At 42.5% G+C, this 14,008-nt stretch overlaps 1 protein-coding gene across 1 annotated transcript in view; it reads right to left on the bottom strand.

Moving 5' to 3' along the window:
- The window catches only part of ARHGAP24 (Rho GTPase activating protein 24), a 245,542-nt gene that overhangs the window by 145,127 nt on the left and 86,407 nt on the right, over positions 1–14,008 (bottom strand). Inside the window, exon 3 of the mRNA XM_075149903.1 lies at positions 3,445–3,532. Within this exon, the coding sequence (XP_075006004.1) occupies positions 3,445–3,532 (88 nt within the window). The remainder of the gene's footprint in view (positions 1–3,444; positions 3,533–14,008) is intronic.

Here is a 14,008-nt window from a genome sequence, read left to right as displayed (position 1 = left end):
AAAGTATGGTCTGACCTCCAAATGTGCTGTACACATCCCACAGGCATCAGTGGTGTTTGGGATAGCATCATACACAGAAAATGAGTGATCTCCAAAGAAGGTGCCTGAACGTGGACAGAAGGGCCTGCCTTCAAAATGTAAATGTTGGACTGTTCAAGCCTTATTCCATTACCATTTCCTACTATCCTGTTACCAGCCAGAATTCCTCCTGTTAGGGAAAATTACAAGCTGTATCTGAGGGAGCATTCTGCAGCTCAGCTGCAGACCCTCTGGTGCCATACAGCTGCCTGCATGGTTGCATAGGAAAGTTTTCCTGCCTGCACTGCACACACATCTCAGGCCTACAGTTAAATATTCCACAGTCGATGCCAAATTCACATAGACCAGTGGTATAATAAGCACACCCAGGGCGAGCATTATCAGACAGATTAAGGTGTCATATGAATCGGGACATATGGAGCACCAGCTTCAGCAAAATCCTTTGTATCAATGTCTTCACATGTGATGTGGCACCAAATGTGGCATCGCAGCCATTTTGAGATGGGAACACCCCAGTTTTGTGCGCTTCCTCAGCAGCATCTTCTAGTTTAACCTGCGGGAGGAACTAAAGCTGCTTTTCCCATGGTCACATCTATCAGGAGGAGAGAGAGCATCATCACCAAAATCAGTGCACTGACTGCCAGTCCACTTCTGTCTGCTCATTTTATCCCCTCCACACCCACTGCTGTAGGGCACAGATGCTACTGCAATAACAGCAACAGCTACAACTACAGAAGCTCAGCTTCTCTCTTTCCCATGTACAACAACCAGAAGAAATACAGGCTTAATTTATGAAATGACTGATTGGAAGTCCCATTTTGCCTGGAAGTTTTAGGTCAGAAAGCATTCTGTGTGTTCTGGGGGGAAAAAAAAAGGCACTTTTTCAATTGAAAAGAACTCTCTTAATTTTCGATGGAAACAAGATTTTAGTCAACCCTGGACTTGCAATGTTAGTAATAGGTTTCTTTCGATATTTTGAACAGATGAAAAAGATACAGACCACAGTGAGAAACTTTTTAAAATGTGATTGATTCAAGCTGGGGTGAGTGTTAAGCAAACCTCACAGATACCATGCTTCCTTTCTTTGCATAGTAACCCCTTACTGCGTATAGCTTTCATAATCAAATTCTTTGCCATGTATAAAAGGAAAAATAAAGCTGCACTGCGCTGAGCTGCATCTGCAAATTCCGGCGAGTGACCGGCCTCCTTAGCTTTGAAATCTACTTCATATTTCTTACACTTCTACAACGTATCAAAATCTCCATGCATCAGTCAAGACAACTACATTTGTGCCTTGACACTGAGATGGCTTAAGAGGAAGAACATGGAGGTGAGTTTCAATAAACATTATCCTCTATTTACCCTTTTAAATAGCTATAATGGGAAAGTAAATTGAACAGTAATATGGGGGTTAACAGAATATATTGAATAAATGGGCTAAATGGATGTTGAAACATAGAATCATTTAGGTTGGAAAAGGCCCTTAAGATCCTCGAATCCAACCGTTAACCTAACACTGCCAAGTCCACCACTAAACCATGTCCCTAAGCACCATGTCTACACATCTTTTAAATACCTGCAAAGATGGTGACTCAACCGCTTCCCTGGGCAGCCTATTCTAGTGCTTGATAACCCTTTCAATGAAGAAATTTTTCCTAATATCCAGTCTAAACCTCCCCTCGTGCGACTTGAGGCCATTTTCCCTTGTCCTATCACTTGTTACTTGGGAAAAGAGACCAACACCCACTTCGCCACAACCTCCTTTCAGGTAGTTGTAGAGAGCAATAAGGTCTCCCCTGAGCCTCCTTTTCTCCAGGCTAAACAACCCCAGTTCCCTCAGTCACTCCTCATAAGACTTGTGCTCTAGGCCCTTCACTTCTGTTGCTCTCTTTGGACAGGCTCCAGCACCTCAATGTCTTTCTTGTAGCGAGAACTGAAGGATCCTCCTTCTGGCCCTTCTTGTAGATGGGCGTCACATTTGCTAACCTCCAGGCAACTGGGACCTCCCCGGTCAGCCAGGACTGTTGATAAATGATTGAGAGTGGCTTGGTGAGCACTTCCACCAGCTCCCTCAGTACCCCTGGGTGGATCCCATCCGGCCCCATAGACTTGTGTGTCTAAGTGGTGTAGCAGGTTGCTAACCATTTCCCCTTGGATTATGGGGGCTTCATTCTGCTCCCCTGTCTCTGTCTCCAAGCTCAGGGAGCTGGGTACCCCGAGAACAATTGGTCTTACTATTAAAGACTGAGGCAAAGAAGGCATTAAGTACCTCAGCCTTTTCTTCATCTTTTGTCACCATGTTTCCCCCTGCATCCAATAAAGGATGGAGATTCTCCTTAGCCCTCCTTTTGTTGTGAATGTATTTATAGAAACATTTTTTACTGTCTTTTACCACAGTAGCCAGATTAAGTTCTAGTTGGGCTTTGGCCCTTCTAATTGTCTCCCTGCATAACCTGACGACATCCTTGTAGTCCTCCTGAGTTGCCTGCCCCTTCTTCCAAAGGTCATAAACTCTCTGGTTTTTCCTGAGTTCCAGCCAAAGCTCTCCGTTCAGCTAGGCCGGTCGTCTTCCCCGCCAGCTCATCTTTCAGCACATGGGGACGGCCTGCTCCTGTGCCTTTAAGATTTCCTTCTTGAAGAATGTCCAGCCTTCCTGGACTCCTTTGCCCTTGAGGACTGCCTCCCAAGGGACTCTGTCAACCAGGCCCCGAAACAGGCCAAAGTCTGCCCTCCGGAAGTCCAAGGTAGCAAAGAGAAGGCTAGCAAATCACTTAAGCAATACACGCAGTCAGGAGTACCACTCAGTTGGCAGGGTAATGTTCCTTAGACAAATCTACCCCCAGGAAAAAACAACACCCAATCAAAAAAACACAACTAAAAACAAGTTTAGGGTTTCAAAGCAGCGATGCTTGCTGTTGTTACAATCTGTTTATCCACCCACAGTGACCAGGGAGCATTCTTAAGTGATGGTACTGATTCATCAAGCCCATGTGCTATACTTGATAAGCCGTTGACGCTAAGTTACGGATTCCTTTGTTACCACAGGACACACTACTTCATAGCATCCAATATAATCTGAAATAATTACCAAATACATTTGCACTGTCACTATTCCACTCAGTGGTGCAGCCCCTTGCCATGAACAATCATGCATTGACAAATCATGATTTCACATGAGATCGTGAACAATCATTTACATTGCCAAATAAAAAACACATCCTTTTCCTATGCTGCCCGGAGGTGAATGAAAAAATTATGAATGAAAGTATTAACAAATTAATGAATTTTTTTTCCTTAAATTGAATCATTAATCACCTTCAGCTTCTGTTCTGGCAGAACAGACGTGGCCATCTGTCACTAAGAACAAAACTGCAAAGACTTTCTACATGGAGTAGAATATCCTACCTGGAACAACTTCAAAAAGGAACTTTCCTGGGCTTTCTTCATTGCAGGGATGCTCAATTACTCTGTTGCCAGGCAGAAAGATGGTACCCTAAAGAAAAAAATAACAACAAACATGAGATTAAAACTGCTACCACGCTTCTGATAGACTAACGCTGCTTCTTTTTGGACTGGGGTATACATGAATTTGTGGTGTTGCGCCTGGGCAGCTGATTTCCAAAGTGAGACTGAGGAGGGCTTATCCCAAAAACCAACATCATACATCCCCTTAATTAACTGAGACATTCAATAATGGCTTTAGGTTTCTTTCATCTCTTGGGTTCTTGATACCATGCAGATTTTTGTACTAATCACATGTACTAATTCCACTGTGCTGCAGGGAAAATTCAAGACTAAAAGAAAGGGTTGGTTTGACCCTGTCGGTGAAAAGCCATGAAGTTGCAAAGTTGCATGTGTGAGGCAGATGAACCTACCAGCTAGGCTTCTTGGCTAAAGCCAAAGGATATGTGGACAGAAGAGTAACCTCAATTTGTGGAGTGCATACCCAGTTCCTGCCATGAGCCCTTTTGCCATACCATCCCAGGGAAGCAGTACAGAGAAAACATCCAGCTTCCACCCACTGGCAGCACCAGCAGACTGGCACGCCACAGAGCCACAGCTGGCACTGCGAGAGTCCTGTTCAAAGATACATTCGCCACAGGCAGATAGATGTCAGATAATCTCTGTGACGGGCACTGAATGCCTTTATCACAACTTTACTACCTTGAGAAGGCAGATGGGGAATTTCAGCTGTGCATATTTGGTAACACTGGTAACCAAAAACAACACCTGCAACCCTCAAAACATTTCTGGGGCTGCAGTGGAGTGAAGACATAACTTCCCCCCTGTCCCCGTCCCTTTGCCCTCCTGTCACATGGGATGGATAGACCGCCCCTTTCCTCTGAGAGCTCTTTCTCATTTCCAGATATTACAGCTCCTCCTAGTACCATTTCCTCCTCAGTCAGCAGGCAGTCCTTAATGAAATTATGCTGGGATGGCTGTCCAGTGGAAAATTTTCATACCGGCATCCTCGGAATTGTATTAGGTACAAGCTCTCCATCACTGTTAATGGGAGATAATACCTACTTACCAATATTCTCCAATTACTGCATAACAGGGCCCCTATCTCCAAAGTAAACAACTTACATAACTTACACAGCTTAAACATAGACTATTTTGCGTTGGAAGGGCCCCCTTAAGGATCATTGAGTCCAACATGGAGCACCATTTTCCATAGTAGTTTCACCAAACTCTACTTCTAAATATCTGTCAGACCCCTCATCTAAACAGCAGTAAAGATATCCTGTACAGGAAAAACATCATTCTGATATCCAGTATTTGTTGCTATGGCCTTTAACCTTCATTACGAGCAGAAGCATTTACAATTGTTGGGAAAGCAGGGCAAGCAGAATGCTATAGTTTTCTCGCAAAGGAGACCTTACAAATTGACAGGAAAAAGTCATCTGAAGAAAAAGGTAACAAATGTTTCACAACATCAGTGTTTGTACCAGCTGATGTGGAGACTGAGCTCTACACCAACTTGTCAGTGTATTGCTGTCTGCCAGCAGGTACCGTGTGTCACAGGAAGCCAAAGACAGGGTGCACAGATATTTTATCAGAGCATACAAAATCACCTCCGTTAAACACTATGATACTTCTTACTGAAAACAAATGAAACAACAGTATTCTGCTGAGGTGGTATTAGCAGCAAGCATTGGCAGTTGTGGGCAGCCTTCCCCACTCACTGCATATACAGATATATTATAAGAATTAAGTGCCTTTGTCCAATACCTACTAGAAGCTATTTTCCTTCGTTCCTGCTACAAGCAGCAACTCTTAATAGTTGTCACACTCCAAAGCCTTCTGTGAAATACCTTATTAGGCAAGAATAGTATCATAAACAAAAAAGATTATATGAATCTTTTCATAGATAAGGGAAAAGATAAGTCACAAAACAGCTCAACTACTCATATAAGAGCTGGAGAAAAAACAGCAAATATAAGGAATACATTTTCCTGAGAATTGTGGGAGACCAGGAATAAGAATCTCTTTTTAACTAACATTTTTAACTACATGTATTTTATGTCACATATAATAGACCATTAACATTGGTATAATTTTCTTGCCCACTTTAACTTTCAGCTTAAGCTGGTTTTACCTAAAAAATGCTCCACCCTGCACACAGGATGAGCAGATCAGAGTCTTCATGCTGTGGTAAATTTCACTGGCTTAGGAGCTTGTGTCAGTGAAGGCATACACATATTTAAGCTAATTATAGATCTTGCTATTCAATTAAACAAAAATACAAAATTAAGGAGACCTAGCCTACAGCACTGTAAACTAAAATCAATTTACGAGACAGTAAATGAAAACTGCATTCAACTTTGCTGTCAACTCATTAGCAACTGCAGACATGCTGCAGTCTCATTACAATGTGATGCTTTCTGATTCTTTGATGTAAAACCCTTTTTGTATTTACAGTGAGCTGTCTTAATGACAGGTTTTGAGAACATAAGAACAAACCAGTCATAATACTTATAACCTTAGCGCCTTCATTTCATAGATGAAACCTTTTCATCTACTAAAATGTGAAGCCCAAAACCATATATGACAGCTAAGTTAATATGAAGGGAATCCAGATAGCAACATCGTAGAGAATATTGCTGTGTTTTAAAAAGAAAACATGTCTTCAAATGGTTATTTTATTTTACTGTTTATTTTCAGAACTATTATTGGAAACATCAGTGCACGTGAAATACTTAAAAATATATATATGAGGTTTTTTTAAAATAAGAAAATGGCTTTGTTTGTGCAACATGCACCTGGATGCCCCAGACTAGCGGGGAAAGCCTAAGAGAGTGATTGCAGCTCTTTCACTTCCCATTCTGTCTGCTTTCACACCCATCTGTCTGCCTCCACCATACGGCAACACTTCCTCTTCTGTAAGTTTTGTAGCTATCTACATAACTGTACCAAGGCTATCTGGAGTGTCCCTTTGCTTAGTTTCTCAGCAGCTGACAGTGTGTTTTACACGAGCACCCTGACACCCAGGGAACACATCTGTACTGTAACAAAACCCCCGCAGCCCCTCATGTGGCACAGCCCTGGCTGCCGGCCGGGTATTTGATACGAGCAGGGGGACCCCAGTCCCCACGTACTGTTGGTCCCCTTGCTTAGTTGTCTTTCTGGGTCCTTAAGGTGCAACATCTGGCCCATCCTTACAGCTTGGATAATCCAAACAGTACGGACTACCAGAGAGTTGCAAAGATTCAACAAGTTAGAACTCTGTTTTTCCCCTTGAGTATCTAATTCCAGGGGGATGTAAGAGAAAACCGACTATATAGTCTTAGACACCTATAAAGATAGTAATTTGCACATAAAAGATGAAGGTGATTTCCAGAGGAAATACATGTTTTGACTTGGGTATCAGTGCATGTAAATGTTCCATAATTAGAAAACTTCACATTGCTTCATATCAAACTCTACAAATCTGTTTAAATACAGATTGGACCAGACTGATATTCTGCTTTCAAAAAACAAAGAAAAAACCATGGTGCCAGCAGGGAACAAGACATACAGTCTATTGAAATATAGAAAAAAGGGGAGTGGGAGAAAAATGTGGCCCTGACCCAAGTCCCTCCTTGCTCCCGTTGCCATTCTGTTCGTGGGCTGTGCCTCCATCAGGTCAGCAGCATTTTGCAGAGCTCCTGCTGCGGTAAGCCTGGGTTGTTTTTCAATTTCCAACACTTCTGTCCTTACCAGGGCAGTTCTGCTTCTCTAGCTGAGCGCTGAGGGTGACTCACAGGATGCAGAAGTTTGGGTTGCTCAGGAAGCATTGGCCTTTTCCCTAACCAAGTATCAAGCCCACTTTCAATGGAGCTTCTCACACACATGGCTTTTACTACAGTACGCTGTTGCTTCAAACCAAAGATCACCTAAATAGCAGAACAACAACGCTTTTGTTAAAATTAAAAATCTGCATATATGAAGCCTTTAACTGAAAAAAAAATTACTACTCAGTTAACAAAGTGCCTGATAAAACACTGTGGTGCAGCAAGAATGACATAAATCTACTTCGGATTAGAGTCACAGCATTACAGTCTTGCTCAAAGAGATGTTTTATCCCACAGTGGACCCCTGCAACACTTTCAGCACCATGCAGCAGGTGAACTTCATGAGGAAGCATGGAAGAGAAGACAGGAAAGTGCTTCATGACAACCAGCTGACAGATGGTATTTCTGTTTTGCACACCCTGTGTAACACTTTGTAACAGTGAAGCAACCCTGTGCCTCTTTCTCTTTCTTTTCCATTACACTTTCCCCAGCCTTGTTTGAACTTTATTTTCGGAAACAGACTTATCACCCGCGTTCAAGAGATATCAGGTTTTCCCCAAGAAAGCTTACGATACAAGGAATTCCCATGCTTTTAAGATGCTGACTGGCAACTACGAAGACAAATACATGATTTTCAATACCTCTGGATGGATTTTACTCAAAAAGCATGTACACACATGAGGAAATTAACTGCTTTCTTGCCAAAATAATGTCTTCAGTATTTATTCTAATACAGTTCCCCAAGGCTTAACTGGTCTATTTGCTTGCTTGTAGTTTGTCCTGCCACCCCTTAAAAAAGTTACTTCAGAAGTCCACAGTATCAGCAGTTATATCAGATGTTCTTTTTACCCTTCCAACTTTGATGATTTATCAAAGATTATTGAATTCTTCTTCGGCTTTCAAGAGAAGTGCTGCATTTACTATGTGTTTTTCTTGTTTCATAGGAAACTCCTCCCAGGAATTTTTTTCTCGTACATTTCTATAGTTTCAGTTAACTTAGAAGATCTTCACATAGTTTCTTCCTCTTTGTCTGTTGCTGGAGGTTGGTTATCTGGTTAATCACAACACCGCAGAAGTGGCTGCGCTGGTTTGGCAGCAAAGATTTCCAGGGTTTTATCCCTGCCAGAGTGCTGCCCCTGAACAAACGCAGCCACTCATGCCACCCTGCAAGAAGGCTCCGAAATCAGCTGGACTGTGTCCCTCAGAAAAAAACAGTCCTCAGAAACAGTGCTAAGAAGGTCTGCAGCCCACAATCAACTGCTATTCCTCATGACAAGCCCTCTTCCTCCCTAGATAGTGCCAGACTAAACATCTCCACAGCTCTTAGAAAAGGTTTGCTCAGAGAGGGAGGAAGAGATAAAGAAGAATCATCTCTCAGCGAGGCAGGAAGGTCATCAGCCAGGAAGGAGGCAGGTGATGGGGAGGATTAAGAGGTGGAAAGGATCTTTGGGTACATGTGTCATACGACTCAGCCGTGTACAATGCAGTGCTGTTGTGTGGTTTCTTTTGTCACTGTTGCTGTTTCTGGAAAGTCTTGAGTGTCATACTTAAGAACAACTGTGCACTTCAAATGGGATGGCATCTTAAACTGAAAAATACTACATTTAGTGGATAATACTGTCAATGTCACTAGTATTTACAAGGTCACATCCTGAAAGGCATCCACTGTATTTCACAGTAGAGCCTGTTGATCAACCCGGATTAAATAATATACCTGATACATATGCACATATATACATACATGTATATTTCTACATGTACATACAGATGTGTACATGTACTTGAATTCATAAACAAGTGATGCATAGCAAAGAAGGATAAAGTGAACACGTAAGCTGATATCAGTTAACTATAAATCTTCATTCCTCACATAGCTACTGTTTTTGCCTTTAAACTATCACAAAAATAGATTATCTCAAGTCCAAGTGAGCCCTTTGTGGTGTCAAGAACCTACAGACATGAGGTGAGGCAGAAAATTTATAGCACAGGCAGAAATCTTGTGATATATTGACCTTATCATAGAATCATAGAATCATTAAGGTTGGAAAAGACCTCCAAGATCATCGAGTCCAACCGTCAACCCAACACCACCATGCTCACTAAACCATGTCCCTAAGCACCTCATCTACACGTCTTTTAAATACTTCCAGGGATGGTGACTCAACCACTTCCCTGGGCAGCCTGTTCCAAGGCCTGACCACTCTTTCAGTAAAGAAATTTCTCCTAATGTCCAGCCTAAACCTCCCTTGGCGCAACTTGAGGCCATTTCCTCTCGTCCTATCGCTTGTTACTTGGGAGAAGAGACCAACACCCACCTCGCTACAACCTCCTTTCAGGTAGTTGTAGAGCGCGATGAGGTCTCCCCTCAGCCTCCTCTTCTCCAGGCTAAACAACCTCAGTTCCCTCAGCCGCTCCTCATAAGACTTGTGCTCCAGACCCTTCACCAGCTTCGTTGCCCTTCTCTGGACATGCTCCAGCACCTCCATGTCCTTCTTGTAGTGAGGGGCCCAAAATTGAACACAGTATTCGAGGTGCGGCCTCACCAGTGCCGAGTACAGGGGCACAATCACCTCCCTACTCCTGCTGGCCACACTATTTCTGACACAGGCCAGAATGCCATTGGCCTTCTTGGCCACCTGGGCACACTGCCGGCTCATGTTCAGCCGGCTGTCAACCAGCACCCCCAGGTCCTTTTCCTCCGGGCAGCTTTCCAGCCACTCTTCCCCAAGCCTGTAGCGTTGCCTGGGGTTGTGGTGGCCGAAGTGCAGGACCCGGCACTTGGCCTTGTTGAACCTCATACAATTGGCCTCAGCCCATCAATCCAGCCTGTCCAGGTCCCTCTGCAGAGCCTTCCTACCCTCGAGCAGATCAACACTCCCGCCCAACTTGGTGTCATCTGCAAACTTACTGAGGGAGCACTCGATCCCCTCATCCAGATCATTGATAAAGATATTGAACAGGACCGGCCCCAAAACTGAGCCCTGGGGAACACCGCTCGTGACCAGCCGCCAACTGGATTTAACTCCGTTCACCACAGCTCTCTGGGCTCGGCTGTCCAGCCAGTTTTTTACCCAGCGAAGAGTGTACCTGTCTAAGCTGTGAGCTGCCAGCTTCTCTAGGAGAATGCCGTGGGAAACTGAGGTCAATAATACTGAGGTCAATAATTAAACCTGCACTGCGCTCACTAAAAGCAGTTTGACTGCAGTAACCTCTTAAAAATCTGACTTGATTTCCACCATTACAATGTATTTCCAAGATCCCAGTAAAATTACTTGCTGCAAAAGAGCACAGCAACTGTGAAAACCAGCCCTTTCATTTACCTACCTATGCAGAGATATCTGTATTTCAAACTGGGACCTGGGTGAGTTAACCAGCTGGCTCCAAACCGCGGATCAGTGCTGCGGCAGAGGCAGAGAACCGCCTCGGCTGCCTCTAGCTGGGCAAAGCCCAGCAGATCCCGAGCGCACTTGGCCCTGCAGCAGAGCGTGACCCAACCATGTTCACAGCACGCTGGCTGACGTGGCTTGGCTTGCTTTGTCCAGTGCAGCGCCTCTGGTTTGCTTTCACCCTTGCGCAGCTCTGGTGTTTGCTATTACTGCATACCGTGAAAGTAAACTTACTTTTAGAGCCTTAGTCTGCAAAAAAAAAGCATCCTCTGCCAGAGGCCAGCTCTTTGCTTCAAATTCACTGGCCTCTCTATCCAATTAAATAACAATGGTCGATTTCACAACATTTCGGTCATTCCTGTTGCTGTCCTACAGTTATAATCTATCAAGTAATTTGGTGTGATTACTTAGCAACAAATCTATAGAGAGGTAGTTACCATGAGCGGGCCTAAAAGGTTGTAACTGTGACTCAAGCAGTGTAAATGCTCTGACTACTAATCTCCAGTGATATTTTGAAGCTACATAATTGCTGTTCTTCAATTTAAACAGGAAGTATTTTTGTCCAGAGATCTCTTACCCCCCGTGTTTTAAATCTTATTGGTAAACACTACATAAAGAAAACAAGTTTTACTGACCTTACTGAATTGCCACTGTTACATATATGTAATGTCAGGTTTTCTAGCACACATGACAATAGTGGGACAACATTAAAAAAGTTAATACAAGCTATAATTATAAGAGAATGAAGGAACCAGATGTTCTCTTATAATAATTTTTTATTACAAGAGAATAAAACTTTTTATTTTTATTGTAAGAGTGGATGTTTATACCACTTAAGCAAACAAAGCTCTGGAAGAAGTACAATTACCGCGGGAGGTGATGCAGTCTTTGTTTTGCAGTTATTGCAGCCATTTACAGTTTTGCAGTACGCACAGGGAAAGGACAACAAGTGCTATCATATCTGAGGCATCCAGGGAGGGGCTATTCAGATTTTAGGGGGTATGTAACATGCCAGGAATGAAGACAGAGGAGGACAGAGAAATTACAAAAGAAATAGGGTTGGTTGAATAAAATTCAGTCAATACACAGCATACATTTTTCTGGCATAAATTCCATTGCATTTGACATTTCCCGCTATGTTAACACATTACTCCAGTTTGTTTCTGTTGAAAAACAAGGATTGTTGTTTAGTTCTCAGAAATTCCGCAAACAGGAGTATAAAGGAGATTTTTCCTTTACCTAAGGAAGGGTTCAAACCTACCTCATAGCTTAATTTTCTAAACAAGAAGTAAATTCACCTCTGTGGTGGTGAATACCACATGTACTGTTTGCTTGGCAATGAGCACCAAAACATTTATTCTGACATGAGAGAGAGAGAGATGGCAATTTTACTAGGATGTGATTACAGTTTCTTTAAAGATTTTTCTATCTTTCTCTCCTGCCACACATTTCACTTAATGGTTGAGTGCCTCTCTCTGCTTGAGAGAAACTTCCTTCCTCAAGAATGATGCAATCTTGGCTTGAACAGCCACTAGAAAAAACTCCCTTTTTTGTTCCACAAGAGAAAGAAAGCTCATACCAATTTAAGCTATAACACCACAAAAAATTAAGTTTGCCTAAAACCAGAGGCTAGATACAGACATATTACATGCTTACGGTTTTCATTTCTCTAGTAAGGGCAAGAGAAAAGAGTGACCATTTCCTGACCACCTCCGAGACAATGTCTGAAATTATTAAAAGCTTTTTCTCTTTCTGAATCTGTTTTCCAGCACCAACCTCTACCTTACAGTTGAAAGTAAAACTTAACACACTCTCTTCCTACCTCTAAATTCTGCCTGCTATTTTAAAGAGTTTCAGACAGATCTTCGATTAGTACGAAGCAGCTTTCCTTTCTAAAGCAGATTTTCTGTGGTATCTAGAGAAGCTTTAACACTTCTATTTTACCCACCCTCTCTTGGCTTCTCCCTAATGAATGAGCTTATTCAGTTATATGTCGCCAGCTTCTGTGAGAAACATTGCTCCTCCTGCAGAGATTTTGCTTTTCTTTCCCAAGTTTGTCACAGGGGGGTATAAAGAGCTGGGGAGATAGTTATAGGAGATGAGCCAATTCATGAGTAATGCTCTTGAAAGTTACCTCAGGCATGAAGGCATGGTGTGCATCTGCTCCCACACATGCACTTCCAGAAGGAGTAATTAGGACTGTGATTAGGACAGGGGAGACAGGTATGATGGGACTGAGCTCAGTTAACAGAACAGGACAGGTCACAGGGTCCAGTGGCTGAGAGACATTGTGGGAGCTCTATAATATAAGGTGCCTTCCTGGGGAACCCACTCTGCAAGAGCCGCGTTGCTTAAAGAATGGACGCCTTGGTATTTTCTGAAGGCAAAGAAAAAGGAGACATGTATAAATAAATTCAGAGACTGAGTTTAAGGACTCACGAGTACAACCTAAGCTCATTATTAGATGCATGCATGGAAGTTTTGATAAAATTAGGCTTCGTAATGATCATTAAATTTTGTTCAATAGACAACAATGGGATTGGGCATTACTGAATTACTATAGAAGAGAAAGGCAGCTATGAAAAATCTTACTTCCAGTAGCTCTGGTCAATAAGAAATTTAGCTTATTATTAGGTAAAACTATTTTCCCAAGGAAAAAAGCCAATAAAGCACGAAGCATCAGAACACGGAGGACCCAGTCTTGCTTTACAGATCTCTTTTGCAAAGGAAATTTACTGACTTCTAGTCCTGAGAATGTCTAGGCCAAAACAATGCAATTATTCCCCAAAAGGATGATATTTGGCAAGAGAAAATCTCACTTATATACAGAGTTCTCCAGTGACAGTCTTGACAAATACAGCAACACTGTGAAAGAATGTAGCATATATGACTGAGCAGGTTAAATCAAGCCAGTCACTAAATACTGAACTAAACATTTTTCAAGATAAGATTCAGAGGGATAAAAAAAGGCCCTAAAACTGAACTTTCTAGTCCATCTCAGTTTCTCTTCTTATTTTGAAAAGGTGGGCAACCGGTGGTCACTGCACACAGTTGCCTTATCTCCAAGGGTCAACTGGATATCATTTGCTTTAATTCCCATAGCTGATGGAAAGGATTAGGATCTAGTCCATGACGGAAAGAAAAACATTTAGAGTTACCAGAACTGCTAATGATAATCAAGTGCTTTGCTGGGTCTCATTCTGAATTATGCTTTCACATTGCAGGAGGATTAAATTAAGGGGAAAACACTAACAACACTACATCCTTGTTGGAAAAAATACAGCTGGATAATTATGGTTGGCTTTCAGA

The sequence above is a fragment of the Calonectris borealis genome, chromosome 4 (assembly GCF_964195595.1).
Source record: "Calonectris borealis chromosome 4, bCalBor7.hap1.2, whole genome shotgun sequence".
NCBI classification, from domain to species: Eukaryota; Metazoa; Chordata; class Aves; order Procellariiformes; family Procellariidae; genus Calonectris; species Calonectris borealis.
Note: the sequence above shows the minus strand (reverse complement) of the source record. Positions and strands in the feature narration are given on the sequence as shown.